We start from the raw sequence: 26707 nt of genomic DNA, 5'->3' as shown, positions 1-26707 counted from the left end.
TGCTTGCTATTTAACAGTTTGATTAATTCAGTTCAGTCAGATCTTGATTTGTGAAGGCACCACATTATGGTTATTCTTCCGCTTCTACTGCCTCCTGCAGTTTATATACTAGAACTACATCTACACCAATATGATCAGAAGAGATGGAAGAGCAAGCTGTTTCAGTTCTCCTCCCTCTCATATTTACTTTCTTCCCTTTAATCAGTCTTTAAGTAGGCTAAAAAAAAAACACAGCACAATTCACAGATATTATGGGGCAGCCAACCAGATGATGGGTAAAAGACTACAAGTTAGAGCACAATATAAATTACTTCAGTTCTGATTATTAAATGCTGATGAAATTACAAGCTGGTCTATTCCTTTTGTCATCACCTCCATGTCAGACCGTGTGCACAGCACAAAAAGACAGCACTTGCCTCATCAGACAAACATATCAACAATCACAGCATTAGGGTGCTCTTTGTTCACATGGTTTAGAGAAGCAAAACTGGAAGATAGAAGAGCATTAGAGCTGTGATTGGTCCTGGCTTCAGGAGATCAGTGCAGTACTGAGGTTACAGTGAAGTAGATGTATGTTAAATTATTTAGATAAAAGCAAAGAGTGAGTATGCTGCATAACAGTCCTCTTAAAGATGCTATATATGCAGCATTTTTATTGTCAGTATAATGAGCATATGGTTGTATAATAGGTATAGGTATAATTTCCATAAACAAATGAGACTTTGCAGATAAACAGTCTCACATTTTAATGGTATTTTTTTCTCTAAACAAAACCATGAAGCTCCTTTAAGCGGATATTAAATGTATCCCTCTGAGCTCAGCTGCCTTCCCTCCAGTCTACTTTTTATTTGACTATAAACATGTTGGAAGTTAATTTTCCTTCAGTTTTCATCCCTTGCACCATCTGCCACTCAGACCGCTGGCACTGCAGCTCCATTTGCACAGAGGAAGAGTGTCTTATTAAGGCTGTCTGTCTTATTAACTAATTATTGATGCAAAATATTTCTGTGGGGTGTTAATTTCTAAGAATTTCAACCAATGCAACAATTTTCTTGAGATATCTGCAGAGCTGTCTCACAAAACTAAAATGATTCAAGCGTAAAAAATGAACTGCATGCTCAAACAAACTGAACTTCAGAAACGGAACATGACTGAAACCCAACATCATGTCACAAACGAACAAAGCTATGAACGCATGCAATGGGCACAGAGGCGGGATTACCTGGTAGTAGGAGTGACTGTGTGAATAGAGGGAGGAGAAAGGCGGGGCTGGGACTTCATTCAGCCTCTCTCCCTCTTGGTGAGGCCACGCCTCGTCATCAAAGGGAACCTCAGGTGATTCTACCTACGATGTACAGACAGAGCTCAGCATGGTGCAACACACACACACACACACACACACACACACACACAGTGGCACACTTATATGTAAGATGCACTGCAGTCTGATTATTGCAGATGGCAGCTTGACTGTAACACGGTCATTACAACTCTTTTCTGCATCAGTAACCATCTCTGTGTTCCAGGTCCTTTATTCAGGCTTGAGCAGGAGGTCACTGACAATCAAGGAGCATTCATATATTCAAATATTCTGCCTCACTTTTTCACATTACCTGAAGGCCACCACAGGCTCACCGTAGGGAGAGTTGACGAAACTGGTATTCAGTTGGTTGCAAACTGCAAACTCACCACTAGATGCCATTAAATCCTACACACTGCACCTTTAATGCTATGTTCATACTACGAGCGACACAGCAACAGGCTACAAGTCATTTTCAGTGGAAGCTAGTGACATGAAGCTACAAACTGACACCTGGCACTTGTCACTGTGGATGGGCGTGATGCACTACAAATCAAAGTTAAGCTAATCGCACCTTTTTTCAACACTCGAATGACGCTGTGAAGTGTCTACCAATCATGTGTTTTTCTTCTAGCTGTAGTACTGTGGTATTTCGCTTAGCTAGCTGCCATGCTATGCTAGCTTTTTGTGAATTGCTGTGACACATGGGGATACAATGGGGCAGCCAAATGGGAAGATAAAAGGAAAAGCATAGATTTTTTTTTAGCCAAATACAAACTTTAGATAATGTTCCGTTGAGGTGCTTTGTGGCAAGCAGCAGACACTCACAAGCATGTGACGCCTGAGCAACACTTCAACAGTAACTCTGCGATAATGTAGCTGGTCATGATGTCGCTCGTACTTGTATTGTAAACACAGCATAAGGCTACTTAGTAAAGTGTGTAACAACTATGTGAATGACAAAATAGCAATTTTATGCTTTTATGGGCAAAAAAGAAAAACAATCTTAATTTTTTTAAAGGAGTCTGAGTTTGTATAACCTAGTCGTTTGTAATACTATAAATTGGATTTGGTTACGGTCTTATGGTATAACAAATAATTGCGGTGGTTTGGTTTTGTAGTTTCATAATTTTTTTATATATATTAAGCAGTTCTGTGGCATAATATTTTTTATATTATACAACATATGCCAAAAAAAATATCTGATTTTAAATAATTTTTTCCAAATAATTATGGCATTTTGGCTTTGTTGGGCAGAGTAGATGAGGAGGAAAAAATAGGTCTTCAGTGCACTATTTTTAAAAACAAGTAAATGTTACGTCACAACACATGATGTTACATGCATGGATTATTTATATGATGTATGGAGAAGAGAACATAAATGTGCACTTAAGATAAATTACAGAGTGCAAGACGAAAAAAGTGCAAGTAGGTGTGTGTGTGTGTGTGTGTGTGTGTGTGTGTGTGTGAGAGAGAGAGAGAGAGAGAGAGAGAGAAGGGAACATATACATGGGGAGAACAAGGTGGCAGGTCCATCTGTCACACAAAAGCTAGCCAGATCCAGCACCTGTGGTCTCACACACACACACACACACACACCAAACCATTTGGAGAGGAGGAGTTCTCAAAATAACCTTAATACCTAAATACATCAGCAGCAACACGCACATTCACCACAGTACCTCATCACAGCTTTAATATAGTCAGACACATGATGAGCAGCTGAAGTGGATCTGTTTGTGTACAGCGATGATGATGAAGATGCTGTTAGGGGACCTGGACCTCTAAGCCATGACCATTAAGCAAGAGAAACCTCAGCGCTACTAGAGGAATGAAGTTGCAGTCCAACAAAGAATACAGCCTAAAACTCAAAACTCTTTCGCTGTATTTCCACAGACAATAAACATTTACTGTACTCTGTTGAGGCACAGACAGAGATCACAGATGGAAAGATATTGATTGATGGATACAAAGATAAACACATAATTCCATCTATCAATATCAACACACATGGACCTTTCAAGCCCCCTCAGTGATTAAAACACTGATATGTTTAGAAGTGACAGGAAGCCACAAGGTGGAGCTACACACCAACATTTCCTTCGCCACAGAGACAAACTTCAGTTGTGTCCGAGGCTTTTTCCAGCAGACAAACTTTGAACTGTTGGTGACTGACAACTGAGTCAGTGCAGAGACAAACGGATGACAGTGTATAATGACTTGGTGTATATCTGACACACCACTAATACGCACACTCCTCAGCTCAGAGTGCCTGCAGCATGCTGAGGGCTGTTGTAACTTTCCCCAATACACACACATACAAACACACACACTACTACTGACAACGTAAAAGTTGATTTAATGAAAATAATACATTAACTGATAATCACTCATGCCAGAATTTAGAAAGGATGACATACCAGTGGGGGTAGACACAAATAAAAAAGATGCAGAAAATGACAAAAATGAGAGAAGACGATGAAAACAAGAGGAAATTAAAGAAACTGAGAAACCCTGGATATTTGAAATCTTGTTTTATGATGTCTGTCAGCTACTTTAGAATTAACGTAAAGCCTCCTGTGGGTTAAGGCTTGAAAAACTGGGATTTTTCTTCAGAGAATGACAGAGAAAATCTTTGTGTTAATGGCCCTTTCATCACCATCTTTACTACCAAATAACTCAATGTGGTAGCAAGTAATTTGATATTACTAATTGGCATATTGTTATGTAAGTCTAATGGACTGTGGGCCTTCTTTTGTTAGATCCCACATATAAAAGCCCATTTATTATGGTTTACCAGACACCACTTAAACCTCCAATTCAAAAAACATGGACATAAAATAGAGCACAAACGTCAACAAACGATAACAAACACATGATGGAGCATAATGAGGTGTGTGTCTTTGTCTGAGTGTTGGGGAATGAGTGTACAGTGTGTGTATGTGAGGGGTGTGTGTGGTCAGAGCTGTGTATGAGTTTGGTGATGTAAGCACTAATCTGCAGACAGATACAGCCTAATCAACCAAAATAAAAAGATTACCAGGCTATGCCGTGCGATTATGAGTGTGTGTGAGAGAGATAGAAGGGGGCAAAGAAAGAGAGACAAAGAGAGAGGGAGCCAGACAGGCACAGACCGAGTGCAGAATAGAGATAGTAATGGGCCTCATTACTAAAAAATGGGACAAGGATTCGGCTGAATCCCTGCATGCACAGTTCTGCAAAAGTATTCTCCTGGTACAAAGAAAGGCTCTGTGCATGGAAGGAAATTTAGGCCAGTATCCTTGACTTCTAAGTACTTTCAAAAAAGACCTTTTAAATTGTGGAGCCACAGTGAAACAGGTCTCCTTACTTCTGTGTGCACTTGAACTTGAAAAGGAGATGCCTCCGCCACCTCGCTGAGTAAAGCCAAAAGCTTCAAAAATAGACACTGATGGCATTAGATCTGATATTAGACCGAATTCTGAATAAATTACGACACAATCACAATAGACATGAAGCACTTCACTGCTGCTGGCTGAAAGTCTTTTATCTCTGACATGTCATCTTCTCAGGGACTATGACAAACAGGCTTAATTTAAGCTTGACTGCATTATAATTTTATCAGTTCACCCAGTGGTGCTTAAAAAAGGTTTCTAATGCCCAAGGTTCTGCAAAGTCATTTCAGAGTCAACTTAAAGGAGAACTCTGTGATTAAACTGTAAACAAAAGAGAAGCCCGACAACAAAAAATCAAAACACAGGTTGGCAGGCCTCTCTCCTAAAAATTACAATTATATACTTCTTATTTGCAACAGCAGCTATATTCATACATATATGTAATGCTGTCCAGGCTACATTTTTTACATGGTAAACTAATGTTGGTAATTGTTAATGATTGTATCTGAAAGGTGAAAGTGAAAGGATCAGTAAAACGACACATTTAATCTTGTTTTCTACACTTTCCACCCTTGCAAAAAAATACCTGCTCGAATCAAGAGAAGCATGATTTTTTTTAAAAAAGCAGAAATACTCTATTACAATTATGGAAAGATTCTGGTCATGGCTGTGTCCGAAATGCCATACTAAAATGCTATTTAGCAAGCTAAAACAGTATGGGAATTTTTTTCAGTATGTTCAAAACCGTACTATAAAATGAATAATACATAAATAGCAAACTATTTTTGGTGAAATATTATAGTATGCAAACACTTGACACACTGGACGGCATAAATATCCCAAAACGCAATGTGGTAGACGGCAATGTTCACAACAGACAATGGCTGATGGTGTCTGTAACGTCAAGATTTTTTCTAAATTGCCTGTAGAGCTGAGGCTTGCACAGGTTAGTATGATTAAGCCTCTGCAACCAGGAAGTGATGTGGTAATTACTGTACAGCTCAGTGCATCTGAAAAGACACACACTACTGTTTATTCACACAAAAGTTGCAATTTCTATGGTAGCTGAGAACAGCAGTTATCTCGAGATCACAGATTAATTATTTTTATTACCTCCAGAAAACAAGCTTTTCCATCTCATGATAACGAGATAATCAACCAATTATCATGAGTTAACAAAGCTTGTTTTCTCAAGATAACAAAATAATCAACTCATGATCTCCAGTGGACGCCATTAAACAAAATAATGAAAGTATGGCTATTGTCAGCCTCTGAGGATTTCGGACGCGGAGAGAGTCAGTGGTGACTTAAGGTACGAGAAATAGGTATTTAATTATCAATATTTAAGCAAAACCACAGTCTTTCCCTAACCCTAACCAAAGTGTTTTTCTTAACCACATTCAGGATGTGCACAAGTTGTGGTTTCAAAGCTCTTGTACATCCCCAACAAACATAATCAGGGCAGCAATTACATTACTGGTAAAACAAACAAGTAGAATGTAAACAGGGTTGGGATTGGAACATATTCACCCTCCAAAATTGATATATAGAGATATTAGACAACAAAACACAGGCATATAAAATGTTTTTATATTGTTCTGGTACTGGTGAAAGGCTGTTTACAGAAATAGTATTTTGTAAACACAGCAGGCAACCTGAGCTGTTGTTTCAATTATGATCAATCAACACTGTGCCTCAATTATGTATGAGTATACCTCAAAATTTATGAGCTCAAAAAGGATCCATTGGGCCTTTGAGTCAAAACATAAATATTACCCAATGGTTTCAGAGAACAGCAGTAATATCTGGTGCAAAGTTACTTTGACGTATGAAATGACAGACAGACAAAATCTCTTGGGCGAACATGATGTAAGAGTGAGCCCTGAGCCATGTGTGTGTTTCTTAAACAGAGGCAGGCAGGTAGACAGTGCCAATGTGATGGAGAACAGATTGACAATGTCAGTGTAATGTGTGTGTGTGTGTGTGTGTGTGTGTGTGTTGTTTGGCATACTGATGAAAGAGCCAAAGCCTAAGTTACCTGAGCGGGCGTGATGTGTGTGTGAGTGACGTATCCGTGAACATGCTGAATCTGAGACAGCTGCCGCTCCGCTACCTGAACCAGCTCCGCGCCCCGTAGGTCACCGTGGCGACCAAGAGATCCGTCCCTCCCCAGTGATCGTTCCCTTTCTCTCTCCATGGTCCCGGCGGCCCCTCCATCTCTCCTCCAGGTTCCCCCTTCCCTCCAGGTCCCCACTTCCCTCCCCTCTCTCCCTAGGGTTCCCCCGTCCCTCCCCAGGGTCCCTGTATCCCTCCCCAGGGTCCCTCCGTCCCTCAGTTCTCTGGCTACTCCCATTGGGTGCTGATGGCAGGGATGTTGGTGGAGTTTTGGGGCACCTGGTGACGCCCCTTCCTCTTCTTGATACCGATACTTCTATAGTGAGAAAAGAGGAGGAGGAGTAGAGGACACCAGATGGTGAAGGCAAGGAGAAAGACAAAGCAAGAGTGACAGAGGAAATGTCAAAGAAAAAGAGGATGAAGAGGTTTGGGATGAAGAGGTGTAAGAAGATAGGCAGGAAGAAGGAAGAAAAAAGACAGAAGAAAAAGGAGGTTAGTTTAGAGGCAGAAAAGATTAAGTCAGGCTGGAAAAGAAGGATTAGTGCAAAATTGCATCCGGCATAAAAGAGCATAGCAGAGTGTGTTGTATGAGTGTGTGTGCGTGCATGTGTGTGTAATGAGATATTTTTATAGTACAGTTTTTGTGTGTAAGCACATGGGGCAGTCCAGGTGTACACCCAGCATGGTAGTAATTGTTTCCTGAGCTTCCTGTACTGTACATACGTGAATGCACAAACACAAACACACTTAAAACAAACAAACAAATAAATAAACACACACACACACACACACACACACACACACACACACACACTGGACTTGAAACAGAAGGTTTTAGGCAAAATGAGACGCAAAACTGAATGAGGACAGGGAGCGAGAGACGAGCCTGCCTCGGGGAATTACTGTTTATTCCTCTCCTCCTCATCTCTCTATACCTTCATCATGCGTCTTTCCCTTTCACAACTCAGACTCGCACTACAGTAAGCCTCACTGTTTACTCTCCCTCGTCTCCTTCCCCATTCCTGCGCACCCTCCCTTGCTTCCCTTCATCTTTTCAAAAATAATATTTGATGTTTCTTTCTGCTTTACTGGACAGAGTAAAGTGGAGAGAGTCAGTGAAGCTGAGGAGGGGGAGGAAGGACGGGTCCCGAGCTAGTTTTGAATCTGTGACATTGTGGTTACATGGTGTGCAACTTAGCCAGCTGAGCAGCTGAGAGGACGGCCCCCGCTGTACACTGAAGGCACACTCGCACACATCCAGGAAGTACACTGATGAGTTGAATCAAGGTAAAACCCTTTATTCCTCATTTATTTTTCAATTTACATGTAAACCAATCAAAAGAGGAGACACTGATAAAGAGAAGCTGATAAGTTGGAGAAGGGTTTTTAAATTTTTGAGGCAAATGGGATGTTGATTCTCTGACCATATCAACTCCAAGATAACGATGTAATTTAAGGGCACACACAGCTAATATATTATAGTCACAAAACACCCCATTCAAGTAGAATCTAGTTACTCATTTCAGGTATTGTACTCACGGCTTGACTCTAACCCAAGGTTAAAGGGACACTTGATTCCAAATGAAAGTGGCAATGTACATTGTGTCAAAAGCCCATTTAAAGGATTTGCAGCACTCACATGGTAAGACTATCCGTATCCCAGCTGAACACTATATGGAGAGATACGTCAGTTGAGAAACTACAAGCCTTGAGATGTCAAAACAAGTGCTGTGTCAATTTTGAGTAACACATAGCCATGTTAAACAGAATGGAAATGGGACACTAAATACATCAGGAAAACCAAGCCTTGCATTTTTTTTGTACATGCAAGTTTTACATTATATGAGAATCAGTTGCAGCAGGTGTTCCCTGTTAATTTTTCCATACAGTGTGTATTTATCAGCTTAAATATGCATGACTTTGATACGAAAACAGAGTGACAACATCCTTATATCCACTCTATAGAAGTCAAACTGTGACCCAGTTTAGCTTGATCATACAGTAAAACACTGGTGTATAATGTAATCGTTGATGCAGCCCCTGTGATGTAATAGTTTCTTGTTAATTTAATAATATGTATAAAATAATTATTGCAATGTCAGGTTAAGAGGGAATTTTTCATTGCATTCTGGCAAACAGTGATTACATCATCACTTCTTCATTTGTTGTTCCGTCACATACTGATCAGGTGAATGAAGGAAAAGTCACGGATGTCCTATTACTTTAATGTATCATTAAAATTTCTGCCATGAATTAGAGATGTACATATAGGTGAAGGAGGAGGCTGAAGAGATACTTTGTACAGCTTGACACAACTGAGAAAATGTGTGGCTTCATGCAAAGAAACGTGTCTGAACTTACTTTTTATACACGTTATACATTAGCATAGGGTGGCAGTGTTGTAGTCAAGACCACCGAAACCAAGACAAAGTCATGACCAAGACCAGAGTATATCAAAAGTGATACAAGACCAAGATCTTTAGGGAATGAGACCAAGTCAAGATCAAGACCAAGACCAGACCAGTAAGAGTCCCACACTGCATGACGCACTAGCAAACCATAGGCACTCCTCAAATTCATCTAAAAGATCCACTACCCATAATAGAAAACAACCAACCTCACTTCTTCTATTGCCATATAAAGTAAATGTATAAGTGCACCATGGGACCTCATAAAATAATCTGAAGGCACTGCAGAGGTGAATTTTATGTAAGGAAAGTTTCCTTTGTTTTATATGAGCAAATAACAAACATACACAAATGCGCCGAAATCAACTTAACCATATTTATTCAACACTCCTTTTTTGCACAACTACACAACTTAATGATCGCCTCACAGTTGTAGTCTTGACTTGAAAACATGCGCTCTTGATATAAAAGCCTGGGTCCTCCTGACTGAGTTAATTACATGCCATCTATCAAGTCAGCGTTTCTGAGCTGGAGTGAGGTTTAGGTTAAGTTGTTATAGAGAGCTGATAATTCAATAAGCAAAGCCGAACCAATAACACCATTACACAAATACAGCCTGCAGCCTAAGAGGAGATATACTGTAGATAGATTAGCCTCCCCTACAGAGAGCCAGACAGCCTCACAGTTAGCCCCATTAATATGACATTTGACCTTTTGGCTTGCTCTCTCTCTAGGTAGCCAACGGCAAGCCAGAGCTGATTTCCTTGGGAGTGTACTTAATCAACCTTAATCAACCAAGCCTGTATTCACAATCACACTGCGGGGGTCATGCATTTAGTTTAGAGTAAAGAGGTTAGGTTAGGTTGGTGGTTCAGATAAGGGGATCAGGCATGTAGAGGTAATGGTTGGCTAGGGGCCAGGGTATGAATGAACTTAAAACAAGTGTGCCTGTGTGATTTATCATACAGTTCCCCCTGTGTCTCTAAATCAGTAACTACACAGCTCACAGTCTTAATTAAATGTCTTTCCCAAGAGATACATTTTTGTTCTCAAGCCCTGACTGATAAAGAAACAGTTATTGGTATTCCTCTTGTCATGGGCTATTTAGTATCAAACCTTAAGTATAATTGATATTAAGAGCTTTACACCAGTTGATTCAAGATGTGGGAGCCGATGCATGATATTTCCAAACTCCTGCTTTAATGTCCACTTACTGACAGCACACTTACTGGCTTATCAGCAAAAGGTCACAGATACATTTAAGCAATATCACTCCATTTGACCCTCCGCTGCAGCTGACTGTCATCTTGGTCAGAGACAAGATGCAAAATCTATTTTGGAAATTGTGTTTTGGGGCAGGGAGTGGGTGGCTGCTTTGCACAGGAGAGCACGTCTGTGCAGAACAGTATCAGCTAATTCCTGTGAATTCAAATAGACGTGGCTGTGCGTGTGCTCTCTCCCCTGCCTCCCCTGCTGCATACTTTAACCTCATTTAGACTGGGATCGGGAGTAAACACTAAATGAACTCATCTGAACCTGTCTCATGACCTTCAGCGCATTTCATTTCCTCTCCGCCTCTCGGCCTGATCTTTTCATTCACTGTCGACTTGCTAATTAGTCAGAAATGCCTCAAAATAATCTTGAAAGCAGCGGTTGAACGGCCAGGCACTAAGACCCTGAAGAGACCCTGGCTCACACTGTTGTCACAACACTGCTGCTACTGCCCTCTGCACTCACACACACATACGCAGACGTACACATGCACATACACACACACACACACACACACACACACACACACACACACAGAGTCAGCCATAATCCCATATTTGGCGTTTAATTTTCACATGGCACAAGAACACCTCTGAATGAATTAACGCATGAATGGACAAAGACACAAAATATGTCTCTTTCTACATCACAGTGTGTGCATGTGTGTGTGTTTCTGCTTGCTCAACTAGCAAGAGCAGAGCTTTCCTAATCAGGACTGTGCCTGCAGATAGCCTGCTGAACACTTACACACACACACACACACACACACACACACAAGCACGCACAGACACAGAGACACGTACGCGTGCACACTGTTGCTGTCATGTGTTAGTGTATCAGCCAGTCTTGCGTAGCCAGAGAAACGTGACTAGATTGGGAGCAGATTCAGCATCCTAGTACATGTCTATGTGTTCGTTTGTATCTGTGTGTGTGTTGCTTTGTATCTGTGTGTGTATGTGTTGGTTTGTATCTGTGTGTGTGTGTGTGTGTGTGTGTGTGTGTGTGTGTGTCAGAGTAAAGCCAGGCATTAGTCACGCTTGGTGAGATATGAAAGAGCAGGGGATCCTCTGCCGTAAGGGACTTCTCACACACACACGTGCCTTCATCTCTTTCTCTTTCTCTGTGTCTTTTCATTCTCTCTATCTCCCACATCACGCTCTCTCTCATGCCTTATTGGCATCAAGTACAAAAGTACTTATTGCCAAAGCAAGAACCACAGATAACAGCTGATGACCGGATTCATTTAGCAACAATAACATTGTGACTGCTACAAATACAAATGGTTTGAAGTCAGCCAATCACAATCAGAGGGAACATCTGCCAAAGGACTTGCTTTTTCACAGATTTCGATGACATCCCAACAGTGATAGTCTGTGTTTTACTGCATGTGGATTATTGACACATTTTCTTCCCCATCTATACTATAATTACACATTTCTGAAATATATTACCCAGAAATTCTGAACGTGCCAGATACTATATGGTGATGTAATATCACTGAATGGTGGAGGGCTGCGGAGAAAATGAGGTCACGGTAAGAGTTATAAATGCGCCACTTGGACGGGATATTTGAATTTCAGAAAGCTTAAATTCAGGGTTATTAAAAACTTTACCAGTATCCACATGAGATTAAAATCTAAGATCAACAAAAAGTTGAAATCTTTTTTAAACTTCTCAAACTTTGCTTGGACGTGTGAATAGAAAAAAAAAAAAAAAAAAAAAAACAGCAGCAGAAATTTAATAATTTAAAATGTAATGAAAACACGCTGCCTAAATTGGCAGAAAATGTATGATTAATAATGATTAAATCGAAAGTATATGATAAATACTTTCAATACATCTGAAACATTTGATCTAACAGTTTGAATATGTAAAAGGGAGTGCACAAGTCTCCAAAGATCTGAGAAAGAGAAAACCTTAAGTGACTTCACCAGGGCTTCAGTCAGTGAAGTGTCTTCGGTAAAAATAAACGGACCTGAGCAGAAATAGAGGAACAGATTCATTTATTTTGAATGTGTTGAAATGTCTGACCTAGTTAAGGTGTGTTTCATTTATCTTCTTAGGCACTTAAACAGCCTCAGCAATGGACACATTGCTGGCAAGGTAAAATGGATGTAGCTCGACCTCATGTATATAAAATGTACTCTCCTCTCCCAGTGTATGTGTTTCACCTGTCTGTTATGCTTGTCTCTCTTCTCGTATCTTACAACACTTTTACAAGTGATTTTAGTCAAACTTAATACTGCCTGTTTTCTGTGTCAGTGTCGGCTCACTCTATAGGCCTAAGTATCGCTTGGATTTTATAAAATTCTAATGACAACTCAGCCAATCGGTTCCATTACAGGAAATTTACTTGAGTGAGAAAAGAAGCCAGAATATGCTGGAAGAAAAAAAAGACTTATTTTCAGCCCAGTTAGCCTGCCATAGACTGTTTTTTAAGCCAAAAGTAAGTTGAAGAAAAATATAATTATTCTTTATAAAGCCATAGATAAGTTAACTGCTTTCCACTTGTTTTTGTATGAGTTGGCAGCACTAACTTTAGCTGATTGTGGACCACAACTACAAAACGCTGCATTATTCTACTGTGCTGCTTTCCTGCAACATAGCATGACACTCCAGTATTTAGTAGTTGCAGTCATATTACCCCATTATTTCATGGAACTGTCATGTATATGTGATTATTTTTATGCAGTTACAACATCTTATAGCCTTTTGTGACCTTTTTTTCCATTTTTGAGTGCCAACCATAGTCCACCACATTGTAAACTGTCCTGATGAACAGCATGTCCACACGTCACTGTCAATATTCAACAATAATGAATTCCCAAATTTAAATTCCAAACTGGTTCCAATTCAAAACCTGTGCTCAATACCCAACCTTCCTCTTATGCATGATCTCTTCAAGGGAAACTATACAGTATTTTTTAACCTGGACACTATTTTCCCTTTTTTTGTGCGTCTAAGTGACTCATGAAGACAAGAATTTCTGAATTTGATCCGTTATTGAACCAGGTGTTTTCTTTATCTTTTGCCTGACTCATTCTGTTTGGTAAGGGAAACTGACCTGCACTTATTCAGCACCTTTTGACGTCTTCTGACCACTCAAAGCACTTTACCACTACTGTACATGTCACATTACAGGCTGTTCTCATAAACCGTTGCCCTACAACAAGTGATGCACCCAAATTTGGGCACATCCCACATAATCGTAAGCCAGTAATTCAAGCATAACCCAAGCATTTTTGAAGGCTGCGATACTATGACCAATGCGGGACAGGAGCAAACAAGGAAGCAGTCCTGAGCGGTCTGTAAGAACGAAGGTTGGGGTGGTGGATAGGTCACAAAAACACAGGACTTTCCCTTGGAGACCGTTCGGAACCATGTAAACTTTAAGTGAACTTTGAGTTGTTTTAGGGTACGTCCTCACCATGTTTTTGTTGTTGTTTTTTTTACTTTCCTAAACCTACAGAGGCCTTACCATGTGTCTTTCTTTAAACCTAAGCTCAGTAACTTAAACTGCCCAAACCTATCCTCCATAGCTTTACGTTAATAATGCAACTTTAGGTAAAGGACATAACGTCATTCATGGGGTGCTAATTCGTAGGGTATCATTCAAACTGTTGTGTGTGCTTTTTCCACACACTGGTGGTCGAGTGTGCACTCGGACTCACACACCAGTGATGGAACAGCCAATGGGAGCAACTGGGCTTCAGTATCTTGGCCAAGAATACTTCAACAAGCGGACTGGAGAATCCAACTGCCGATCTTTCAGTTTGTGGAAAACCCGCTCTACCTCCTAAGCCAATGCCACCCACTAACCACTGTTGTGTCCAAGTCTTATTAAACGAAAAGTCTCATTATGAAGTCTCGTGAGTTGTTGCAGGAACACAACACCACACAAACTGGATCAAACAAAAGGTAAAGCAAAACACTTTATTTCTCTGTAGGGTTCTTATCCTGATGTTGTCAGACACTTACAAGAACAATCTGAGTCTGTCAGTGGTAAAAACATTTTAGTTGATGTACCTGCTGCCTGCTATTGCCCCAAGTGGTTACATTGCAGCCTATTTCACAGCTGCAGTGCTCTCTTAATACTGGACCAAATTCAAAAATTGTTTTTGCTAACAGTAAATTAATTCTTCCCCTGACTGGGTGGAATTGATCTTTAATAGCCCATGAAGCAAGTCGAGACAGTTGAATGTGCATAACACAGACACAGTACAAACACCTCATTACCGAACATGACACTATCATTTCTCCAGGAACAGTGTCTGCTGATTCAACAATAGAAAGGCATAGACACATCCTCAAGAGACCTTAGCAAGGTACAGTAATGTTCAGTGGTAAGTGCTTTACCCACCCGAATGGCCAATTTGTGTGGAAGATAAAATACATAAAAAAAATGATGTGCATTAAATCTAGCAAACTGATATGAACACCGAAATACTTTCCGTTTCAAATTACACATGATCAGTAAGTGGTTGGTTCATCTAAAATCTTACCTCGTAATCACACTAGCATCATATTTTAAAAACTCAACCTTGTAACAAGAACACTAAGAATCACTGAAATGTCATTCCACTCAAGACACTGATAACGCTCCACTCCACAGACCATACATTAGTGTTTTTCCTTTTGTCATCTACATGTCATGTAGAGCTATACAGTTACAAACTGTTCCTTAAATTCTGTTAATTTGTTTGCGTCAATGCAAAGACAACACTTCGGGCAGTTGCCTCACATTCCAAACTTTTCTACTGCAAACCACTGGAATGCAGCTGGAGCAAATGTTAACTCTGTTCAAAAGAATTAAGGTAGCTACATTTATGTATATATATTTGTATATGTACATATGAATTTATACATGTTTTTTTCTGCACTTTTTGTCACTATTACTTTTAAATATCGAAAGCAAGAGGTGGACAAAAAGATATATCCAAAATAGAACTAGTCAGGTACACCGATAAGCCAAAACATTAAAACCACTGACAGGTGAAGTGAATAACTTTGATTATTTTGTTCCAATGCATTGTTCTACTGGGAAAACTTTGGTTCTGGCATTCATGTGGATACCACCTGACATGTTCCACCCACTCAAACACCATTGCAGACCAAGTACGCCCCCTCAAGGCAACAGTACTCCCCAATGGCAGTGGCCCCCCAGCAGAAAAACGCAGCATGCCACAACAAAAACTGTTTAGAAGGTGTAGCCCTAGCTCCTAAATTTCCCAGGTCCCAATCTGCCCAAGGATTCTTGTGACATGCCGGTACCCCAGATGTACCCCTAATCCAAGGTGGGGCCTCTTGGATCGGACTTGGCTCTGACCTGTCGAGGCATGGACACAGGATCTCTGGGAGTGTCCTGCGGTGTCTGGCACCAGTGCATTGGCGGCAGATCCATTTTGTCCAGTGGGTTGTGAGGTGGGTTAATGGCAAGTGCCACAGATGCTCATTCAGATTGGGATCTGGGGAATTTGGAGACCAGGTTGACACTCTGAGGTCTTTGTCACATTCCTTGGGCCATTCCTGAGCGATGTTTGCAGTGTGGCATGGTGCATTATCCTGCTGGGGGGCCACTGCCATTGGGGAGTACTGTTGCCATGAGGGTTTTGTCTGCAACAGTGTTTGAGTAGGTGGGACATGTCAGGTGGTATCCACATGAATGCCAGAACCAAAGGTTTCCCAGCAGAATAATGTATTGGAACAAAATAATCAAAGTTATTCACTTCACCTGTCAGTGGTTTTAATGTTTTGGCTGATCGGTGTAAACAAGTGCAGATGAATCAAGCACGGCCTCTACCCAAGCCATTCCTGACAAAGAGAATACAGAATACAGTGTAGTGCTGACCGACACAACCATCTCTCAAAAATCTCATCTACAGACTAAAAAGCCCTGAGCAACTTCTTATCATCCTCAGGACACATACACTCGCTACTCTCTCCAGCTATACTTGTAGAGGACAAAAACAGTGCTCCTGCTGTGTCACACACTCGTGTTGAGTCTCTCTCTCTCTCTATAGCTCCAGCCCAGCAGTTGTCTCTCGGCCTGCCTCTATCTAACAGGCCGTCATGATGAGGTGATCTAATAGGACAGAAGTGAAGTCTATACAGTTTATTATGGCCTCACTGTTGAACTGGACAACAGCATACCCATGCATGCACACATACACAGATACACAGACACCAATGGTCCTACTGTGGTTTCTAATATTACAGTGCAGAGCATGAATTTGTCACAAGGAAAGGAACACCATCCTTTGATTTTAAGATGTTATATTAGACTAGCAGCCAAACAGTCAAACAGTTGTCTTTCTGTGCATCTCTCAATCTATTTCCCAAGCTTATGTCCAGTTTTCACTGCGCTGTTTAGACAAGTTTATGGACCCATTTATGGAGCCATTTTTGGGTTAGCTGTGTGTTTAATGGCTATTCAAAGATGCAGCACAGTGTACCAACAGTTCCTCCACATCAAAGGCACAGTTCCTTAAGCGCTTGGGTGGAACTTTAATATTTCATGTGTTGATTTTCCACTCAACAGTTTCAGAGTACTTTGCAAGATGATGATTGCCAATTTTAGCCTAAGCTCACTCACTTGGCATGGCCTGATGTTATGTAATTAGTGAGTATCCTTGTAAGAGATGTGGTGATATTAATTTAATAATGGGTAAAGGATGCCAAAGATCTGTCAAAAGGCTGCAGTCTTCAGATCTATAATGGAGTAACAGGATTTAAGGAAGTGTGAGTTGTTTGAATATGGATTTGAAATGCATAGAAATCGCAGTGAAGGTCATGGGTTATAGGCATGTTTGAGTCAATCCCAGCATACATCTGGGAGGATAAAGAATACCCTCCCACAGCGCTCATCATATCCTCATACAATGGTTTGTATCATATCTTACAAATTACCTGCTACCAATTAGATCAAATACAGAAAAAGATCCATGGTTGGGCAACGTGACTTGATGATGTGATGACGTGAAATATTTACATAACTTAAAATAACCCAACAGACGGTTGGTTTCACATGGGACACAAATCCCAACCTCCTGGGTAAAAGTCCTGTGATTGTTTGATGCATCAACCCACCCCAACCACCAGCACTATGCAGACTTTATCACTCTTTACACCTCCTCACCTTACTTCCTCTTTTGCACCCTTCATACAACAGAGGACAGCCTGCAGTGCATAGGTTACATGATCACAGCCTCACAATTAGATGGGTTATATACAAATTATAGTGCATTACTTTTTGTAGGTCTAAATACAAACAGTGAATGAGAACAGTCTGCAGTGCTACAGGGTTATTACATAAAAACTACTGTATGTATAATGCAGGGCTTCCAACTGACCTAGACCTTCGTGTCCTTGGACTGTGGGAAGAAAAACTGAGCACCAACGCAAACTCCACAGGCCCCATCTGGCTGGTAAGTTTGAGTCCAAGATCTTCTTTGTAACAGCACTACACTATCCACTGCACCACTGAGTCACCATCCACTTTGCTAAATGGCTAACTTGTGTATAAAAGTAAAAATAAATGCATGTGGAGATACTATGGCGGGATATCAAATATCAATACTGTTTTGGTTACAAAGACTGTGAGGTGAAAAAAAAAGACACTGAATCCCTATTTATTCTGATTTTTCAAAAAAGTTCCTGCTTAATAATATTATTTTGCCAATGTTACACTGTATTATATTTAAGCAGAATTCTTCAAAAGCAGCTTGTCTTTAACAACATTTGACATTTTATGAATTTGGCTTCTCTTTGCAGTATAGGTGATTATTTAAAGTGTTTCCTTAAAGGGGAACACCACCTAAATTAAGAATTCCAATATGTCATTCTTCATCGGCCTATGAAAGTTCAATCAATATTTGTGAACATCAGCTCCTCTCTCTCAAAGCCACAAACCAGAAAAGTAAGTCTCAAACTTGTGATGTCATGAAGTATGAAGTCTGGAGCTGCTTCATACACAATGAATGGGAGCCTGATGTTTTGGACACACAAAATGTTTGTTTGCTTTTTTTTTTTTTTTTTGAAACTCAATTGAGCTTTATTTTTATCGTAGCGTTCTCACTTCTGAGACATGAAGTGTTTCTATATACTCAGAACATTCCCCTGGGTGCTCTCAATGCCATCTATAACATCTTACCTCATTTTCTGTGGAGCAGCTCCAGACTTCATACCATATCAAATCACAAGTTTAAGATTTAGTACCCTAGCTCGTGGATTTGGGAGAGAGTTGTCCATGTTTGCTAATAATTTTGGACTGCCTTAGACAATAGGAATACTGTGCATGCATTTTAAAAACTGGTGTAATTCTCCTTTAACTTTGGGAACGTTTAAAAGAATCAATCAAACACAGAGGCTGCCAATCAATAGTTTGGATAGTTGAATAGTCATTTAGGAATCACTTATAAAACCAAATATATGATGGATCCAACCATGGGTGCAGATCCCGGGGGGGATGGGGGGGACATGTCCCCCCCCCCCCCCCCCCCAAATTCTGAAAAACACAAATTGTCCCCCCCAATTCTAAATAGCTTAAATGATTGAAATTGAACAAATGTATACAGTAGTCCTATATACTGGGAGAAAGGGAAGATGATGATGAGAAATGGGAATCCGTGAGAGGCGAGAGATGAGAACGTGAGTGGACATAACATGCCTGAGACCCTGAAATTAGAAGTAGCATTAACTAACAGTGAAGCAGTGAAAAGGAGGGTGATGGCTGGTTCCACGTACTACTGGCTGTTTAAGAGAAATAAACAGTAAAGGTAAGCATATGATTCTCTTTGTAGTGCTTTTTGAATAACTTGGTGATGGTGATGAGCCTCTATGAAATCGTGAAATATGCTGGCAATCTCAAGCGCTCTGTGGGCATGATTTGCACGCATGCAATTAAAAAAAAATCACAACTGATTGTGTTCCCCCCAAACTTGTCATCAGATCTGCACCCATGGATCCAACTTCTGAAATGTGACGTTTTGTGGTTTCTTTCTGCATAGTTGGACAAAACAAGCCATTTGGGGATGTCACCTTGTACAGCTAGAACTTTTGATGGGCAGTATTTTGCAAAAACTGAATAGGTTCAACGATAATTAATCACAGATGGATAAGTTGATAAAGTTCTCATTGCCAATGATAATCTAGTTTCAGGACTAAAATTTACCAGACTTCAAAATTAATTTAATAACAGTATAAAGAAATTTCATTTTTAACATAAAGTTTAATTTCCATATATAGCATATTTACCAAAGATTAAATGACTTCAAATGAACCAAGCATCAGATACTATAGTAGCAGCAACAGGGTGTATAATGAAGATGTTGGTGATACACTGGCTGTAGAGTTTGTGATGAAAAAAAAAAGGCAGACAGGAGAACACAAACCTGCTTCTCTCCCTCTCTCTCCCCAGTACCTCTCTAACAAACACACACACATACACACAGCTCGCTCTCTCCTGCCGGCTACCAACTCTCACCTTAGTTTACCTCAACCCTGAGTCCCTTGACAAGCTTAGTCATTACCTCTTTCCTTCTCTCTCTCAGCACATTTTGCCTTAGTCAGTGTCTCTCTCACCTATTACTTTACCCCCTGCATCTCTCTCAGACACACACACACACACACACACACACACACACACACACACAGAAAGCTTGCTACCTACCTTGCATCCAAACATCAGAGATATGGTGTTGTTGGTGCATGCTACTTTGCAGTGGCACAACATGTGGCTAACGTTAGCTAGCTGGTCCCACGCTGGGGGGGCATCCTAGTCCTCATACACACATTTCACACTCACACACATCCACACACACACACACACATGCACATGCATGTGTTCTATTAACCGCGCTCCATTCCATCCCACAATCCCCCACTCTGCCGGCCCCCCCACCCCCCGGCACCCCCCACCCCCACCGCCTGGCTATGGTCCTCAGCTGTGGCAGGCCGGCGTCCTCTCCCTCTCACTCTTCACTGCTCTCATCTTCATCAACAAAATCATCATCATCATCACCATCTTCATCTGTGTAATCCTCATAGCTGGTCAGGACGCAGGGAGCAACATGGTCACTGTCTGCCTGTGCGTCAGTGAGTGTGTGTGTGTGTGTCTGAATCCGTTAGCACATGTGTTTGTGTTTTCAGTGTGTTGTTGTTGTTGTTGTTGTCAGCATGTGTGGGTCAGTGTGTGTGTGTGTGTGTGTGTGTGTGTGTGCATGGAAGGGAATATGTGTGCATGTAAGTGTGTGCATGTGTGTGTGTCAGTATGGATGTGGTCTCTCTTGTCCTCCTCTGCAGCAGCAGTCCCAGTCCTCTATCTCCTCTCTCTCTATCTGTATGAGAGTGTGCCTCTCTCGTTCCATCGCTCCCCTTCTCCCTCTCTCTCACTCCCTCTCACTCCCTCTCTCTCTCTCCCTGGCTTGCTCACTCTCCCTCGCTTCGCTCCACTGCCTCTCTTGGCCCGCCTCTCAACAGTAAGATCAATGAGAGACAGAAAGAAAGAGAAAGAGAAGGAGAGACCTGCACACAGGGGTGGAGGGGGGATTAAAAATGTGTCGTCTCTCTGGTGTCCCCCTATCTCTCTCTCTCTCTCTCTCTCTCTACCTGCTGCAGTGACGCTCTGCCTTGTATAGTCATATACCAGTAAACACACACACACAGACAACGAGCGAAGAGGTGGAGAGTATGGTATTATACGGGCTGGTGAAGATTGAATTGACCAAATATAACACTGGTGGAGAGAGACAGGGTGAATGAGTGAGGCAGAGACAATATTGTTACATCATCCAGAGTCACAAGCCATGATCTCAAACACACACACACACACACACACACACACACACACACACACTACAGGGGTGACTTATTCAGTTGACATCTGAACACAGCATTGCTGTTGTGCGGGTGGTGGGGCAACAACTTTGGCATCGAGCCATTTAAACTCCAGGTGACCGGGGTGCATGGTGAGACAGTGGCAAAAAAATCATCATCAGTGATGCCATTAAACCAACACTGGACAAGATTTTAAAATAAAAATGCATATATCTTGCTCTATCACAAAGCAAGGCGTCTCATCCATACTGACTGAGACGCAGCACATTGGCCCTGTTTGCTAAAATGTCGGTGTAAGCAGACATTCACACCGAAACAGCCCTGCATTAAAACAACCCAAAGGCCTGTGCTGGTGGGGTTGCGTTGCTTCAGGTGCCGACATGAAATACGATCCAGGAAGTCCAGTGTGAGTAAGAGAATTGTCAGTCTGACACTCCTCAGCAGTTTATAATACTCTGAGACAAGATATTACACCTCTGGAGAGTTATCACATTAATTATTGAATCTTTCGGTACAGAGTAATCCCCCAGGAATGTGTGCTTGAATGTTTTCGATTGGACACTGCAACGCCTTGCTGGATGGCATCCCATTGCGCTGTGGCAAAAGTTGAGCCAGGTTGAACTTTTTCTGCTGGACAGGACGACCCTGCATTTATTTATTTATTTATTTATTTTTTGCTAGAGCCCTCTGTGTTGGCGCCCCTGCTGTGTCGCCGGGGCTGGCCTAATTAAAATGAATGAGGGGGCTGCGCTTTTTTAGTCGGTCTGAACATAGCCTTAGGTGTAATCTCTGTATCCAGTTATTCATAGTGAAATAGTGAAATTTGTGTGTATTTAACTGTACTTAACAGAAGCCAATGAGCACTTCAGGCAGTTGAACTAACAAACATGGCTAAGCCTATTTAACACCTGAATGATTTCAAAACAAAAAACAGTTGCAGCTTATACAAATATACAGTACATGACACAGGCTCCTGCTTTCAGATGTATTTACTGTAAACACTACAGTAAATTCAATTAACACACAGCTACAATAGCTTTAATTAACTCTCGTTCAGAAAGATTATAACGTTTTAATGTACTCTTATGACCCTACTCTTAAGTCCCTGAATTTGGCATGTAGGTGGTCACACATTAGGTTCCTATTTCAATATTTGGCCATACATTTAACACTGCATATAGTGTAAAACAAATTGTGACCACAACAGAGAGTGAGCCAATATGACGTATGTGTGAATTAGTCCATATGCAACATATGTTAACCGTCAACCAAGTTAAGCATGCCAGAGATTTCTTATTTGTGAAAAAAATGTTAGCTGTACATATAGGTTAGGAGAGGAGAGGAGAGGAGAGGAGAGGAGAGGATTTACGTTAGATACAGGGCAGAGGAAGTCAAACAAGTCAAAGCACACTCTTCAACCGAGGCTCTTGATGCTGATGGCTGGGCCATCTGGACTATCACACACACAGAAACACAGACCCAAACACACACAGTAGTCTCTCTGTGGTTGTCTCTGTCTTCTCACCTCGACTGGAAAACAAACAACGCAGCATGAGAGAGAAGAAGACAGAGAGGGGGAAACGTTGTGCGAGAAAGCAGAGGGCGAAGCGAGAGAAGCGAGCAAAGAGAGGGTGACTTTGAGGTCACCAACGGGGAATCTGCAGGGAAATACACTGAAAGATAGAACAGTGGGGGAAGACAAGCTAATACTATACAGAGTCTCCAAAGTAATTTCATACGTTTACAGATAAAGTAATCAATCCACAGCTCAAGGCGATGCCTCCAGTTACATTTAAAGCTGGTAATTCAGTAATGAGAAATTATTTTCAGAAGGTTTTCCAACAGATAAAAGATGCACAGATACAAGCCTGGAGGAGCCAATTAAGTCTAGAAGCTGATGCAGGTAGACAAGTCATATAAATAATGCAATGACATGAAAGGTTATTCTGAGCACAGCAGGGACTAATCTTCAAAAAAAAAAACAAAAAAAACCCCAAAAACAACTCTTATGTATAAACTTACACATGTAAAACTTTGTGTGTTCTGTGTCATGCATCAATAATAATGGGCAATGGATGCATTAAGCATGTTGCAAAGCTTTAAATCTTTCTGCACACCTAATTTCTAGAAAATGTTCTATATTTAGACATGAACTAAAAAAGCTTCCTGAAGGGAACATTGTGTTTTGCATCCATCCTCATTAAGATTTTTAGCAATATTTCTTGTTTTTTTGGGAAGTAATTTAATTTGATCTGGGCACATTTTAAACCAGTAATCCATGAGATCCTCTTTTGTGTGTTTGCTGGAGTTTACTTGTTTGTTAGCAATATTTTTGGCACTCTCTGCTTGCTTTGAAGCTTCTCCACTGAACATCTTGAATATCACTCATCAAACACTGAGGCCAACTACTCAACTCCTCTGTTTCTTTCAAATAAACATTTGCTGAGGATCTGGAGAGTTCCTCCCTGGAGTATTTAGAAGAGTAAATGTAAGAGCTCTTATAAAACAGTTTAAGTGATGCCTGACAATAGAGAAAAGGTGCATATTATAATGAAAATGATCTGGATTTCAACACAGACTTTTCTGACATGTTCTTGGATTTTAAATAAAAACCTCAAATTGGATTCTTCCAGAATACATCAGGGAGTTATTTTTTATTTCCAAAGAATCAGCTTCGGGTCTTCCATAAGTCTTGGCTTGTGTGATAAGCTAGCTGTCCTGAGACCAGCAATATGAGTCCCCCTGTGTTTGGCAAGGAACAGATGGAGATGTACACACACACATACAAATACATTCATACATCTGGGTTAGCCACAGGCATCCTGGCTCATATGGCTCATAAAACAACATGTAAGGGTTAAAAATAGAATTTAACGTCAGATTTTCAATATCATGCATTGAATACTGAAAGAAAGACAGAGAGGATAAAAAAAGGAAGGGATGAATGAGACAGAAATGGGAGACAGAGACAGAGACAGAGAGAGAGGCAGAGGATGCTACCTCATGAGCCTAGCAGGCATGCACTACATGTTAACATTAGTAGGTCAGCCAGCACAGAAATAACCACGTTGTGTGTATGTGAGTGTGGTAACCTCACACACTCACTACTGGCCAATCATGGCGGATTCTCCATTCTACACATTGACCAATGAGAAAAGAAACCATACATCAACATTTAAAATATGGTCATGTGATGAGCTTTTACCAGCTGTGTATTCAGTTTCCACATGAGTGAATCCCCCCCCTCTCTCTAAAATGCTGTGCGAGGACACGCTGACTCCTGCTGAAACCTTGCAGCTACAAATAGCAACTGTGCAGCAGAGACGTTAGAGTGTTTTACACATTAATGTACTATCATTTATTGAATATTTTACAATAATTAAATCCAGGGGACAAATATCTACAGTGGAGTGTCAAGTGTCTGCAGAAAGACAATTTGAGCACCCAGCATGTTGGTGTGTTTGTCATACATACAGTGCCACTATGTGGCAAAACACAGACACAGCAGCACCTGGACAGTGATCTCTAGTGTTGACTTTATCTTCATCCTGTCTAATATAAATTTAGAATATGTCGCTGTATAAGTTTGATATAAGTTAGGTGGTCTTTTTTGTGAAAAACTGGATTATTTATTGAAAAATAACCAGAGCTGAGTTTTCATCATATAATGTGAAATACTTTTATGGGTATAAACACACTGAACATCAATCAGTTCAGTCAAAATATCACCTTTAAGAAAACAGCTTCACCACAATCTAGCTCAACGAATAATCATGTCTACTGCAACTGTTGCATCTGTGCTACTGGCTGTAAGAGGGCAACATTTTTTAATCTTTTTGACTCATAATAAAAACGCAGAACAGCCCAGCAGCTAGTCTCTTAACTCTCCTGACAGGCAGAGGTCATGAGTTCACAAAGCCATGACGATCCTGAGCAGTTTAATTTCCCCCCCTCCCTAAAAATCAATGATAAGACTGAACTGAACTGAACTGAACTCAGCTGTCTGCCTTATTTGTGTGTATGTGTGTGTATAGTAAGGTTGGTGTGTGTGTGTGTGTGTGTGGCTCCTCGGAGATTAGTCATCTGCTTAATGGGATTAGCTGCTCTGGCTGTACTCAGGCATGACATGGGCTGAACTATTTAATGTTAGCTTCCTAGCCTGTTAGCTGAGGAGGATGTGGAGGTCAAAACGCTAACAAATTCCTGTTCCTGTAAAAAAGAAAAGGGAGTACTTCTTCTAACAGAAGTTGAAAACAACAACAACAACAAAAAGGATAAAACAACATAAGCAAAGGGGAACTTAACTCTTAACTTAGATATGCAGGCTGTTTTCACAAACTGTTTGCATGTTTTTCTATGAAAAGTAATGAACCCAAATTCTAACATATGCCATGTATTTTGAAAGGCTGCAGGCACATGAACAATGCACTGAATGCACTTGTAAGGAGGCAGATTGGGTGTAAATCCGGACCCTCCCCTGGGACTTTCCCCTGCAGTTGCATATTTGGAACAGTGTAAACTTTGAGTGAACTTCAAGTCATTTTAAGGTACGTCCTCACCATGTTCCTTTCCCTAAACCTAACCTCAGTAACTTTACTTGCCTAAACCCAATGTCTGTAACATCAAGTTAATTCTGTAACTGTATGTTAAGGACATAACATCATTCATGGGGCATTAATTCATAGGATATCATACAAACTTTTTCAGTTTTGGGAAGTCCTTGCTTCCAGAGCTGACCCTGGTAACCAGCCAAATTGGGCTGATTGTGGCTGAGGTCCGGGACCTGACAGCCAAATGTGAATTGGCTCTTGCCCGTGCATTGCTTCCGGGTTTGGCTTGGTTTCAGGGATGTGGACTTGGACAGATATGTGCTGAGAAACAGCTCCAGTTAGCAGCACTCTAGCTAGCTTTAGGCTACTTTAAGTGACTCATGGCTTTCCCTTTTTGCCACAAAGTGATACTAAACTGTAAAAAGCATTAAACATCATAGCAGTTCCACTCAGTGATTGATTGTACTTTAAGAAATAATGAGTAAGGACAATACAAAAGAAGCTATTTAGACTTTTTCACTTAAAACCCTTTTCATAGCAAAGACCCTCAAACAACAATGACGGTAGGCTACACATATTGCTATAATGTTTATGATAACTGGTTAATCAACTGGTAATTCATTTAACAACTCCCTGTGATGACCAGCTTCTCACCCCACCTTCAAGGGTCAGGGCTCCAAACAAATTGATACAACTTAGATTTTCTGACACATTATACAGTCTTCTGTTAAGTGAAAAGACAGCTTGAATATTGAAGTGTTTTAAATATTTCAAATGAAACATTTTCAAATGTATGCACTCATGACCTGAAGGCTATTAAATCTACCAATAAAAGCAAAGCAGTGGAGCGAAGTT

General features: G+C 40.8%; 1 protein-coding gene across 8 annotated transcripts in view; it reads right to left on the bottom strand.

Moving 5' to 3' along the window:
* LOC117253444 (discs large homolog 1-like protein) overlaps nt 1-26707 on the bottom strand; it is a 134605-nt gene that overhangs the window by 91745 nt on the left and 16153 nt on the right. For 3 of the 8 annotated variants that reach the window (XM_078168978.1, XM_078168979.1, XM_078168983.1), the window contains 2 exons: nt 6713-7105; nt 1223-1345 (listed from right to left, as the gene is read on the bottom strand). The exons of 1 other annotated variant lie outside the window; for it this stretch is intronic. In XM_078168978.1, the coding sequence (XP_078025104.1) occupies nt 1223-1345; nt 6713-7105 (516 nt within the window). Of the gene's footprint in view, nt 1-1222; nt 1346-6712; nt 7106-20136; nt 20390-26707 lie in introns of those variants that run through there. 4 more of the 8 variants (XM_078168981.1, XM_078168984.1, XM_078168982.1 and 1 more) reach the window with 3 other exon arrangements.

Source organism: Epinephelus lanceolatus, chromosome 6, assembly GCF_041903045.1.
Source record: "Epinephelus lanceolatus isolate andai-2023 chromosome 6, ASM4190304v1, whole genome shotgun sequence".
Lineage (NCBI taxonomy): Eukaryota > Metazoa > Chordata > Actinopteri > Perciformes > Serranidae > Epinephelus > Epinephelus lanceolatus.
The sequence above is the reverse complement of the archived record's forward strand: the minus strand, read 5'-3'. Positions and strand labels throughout refer to the sequence as shown.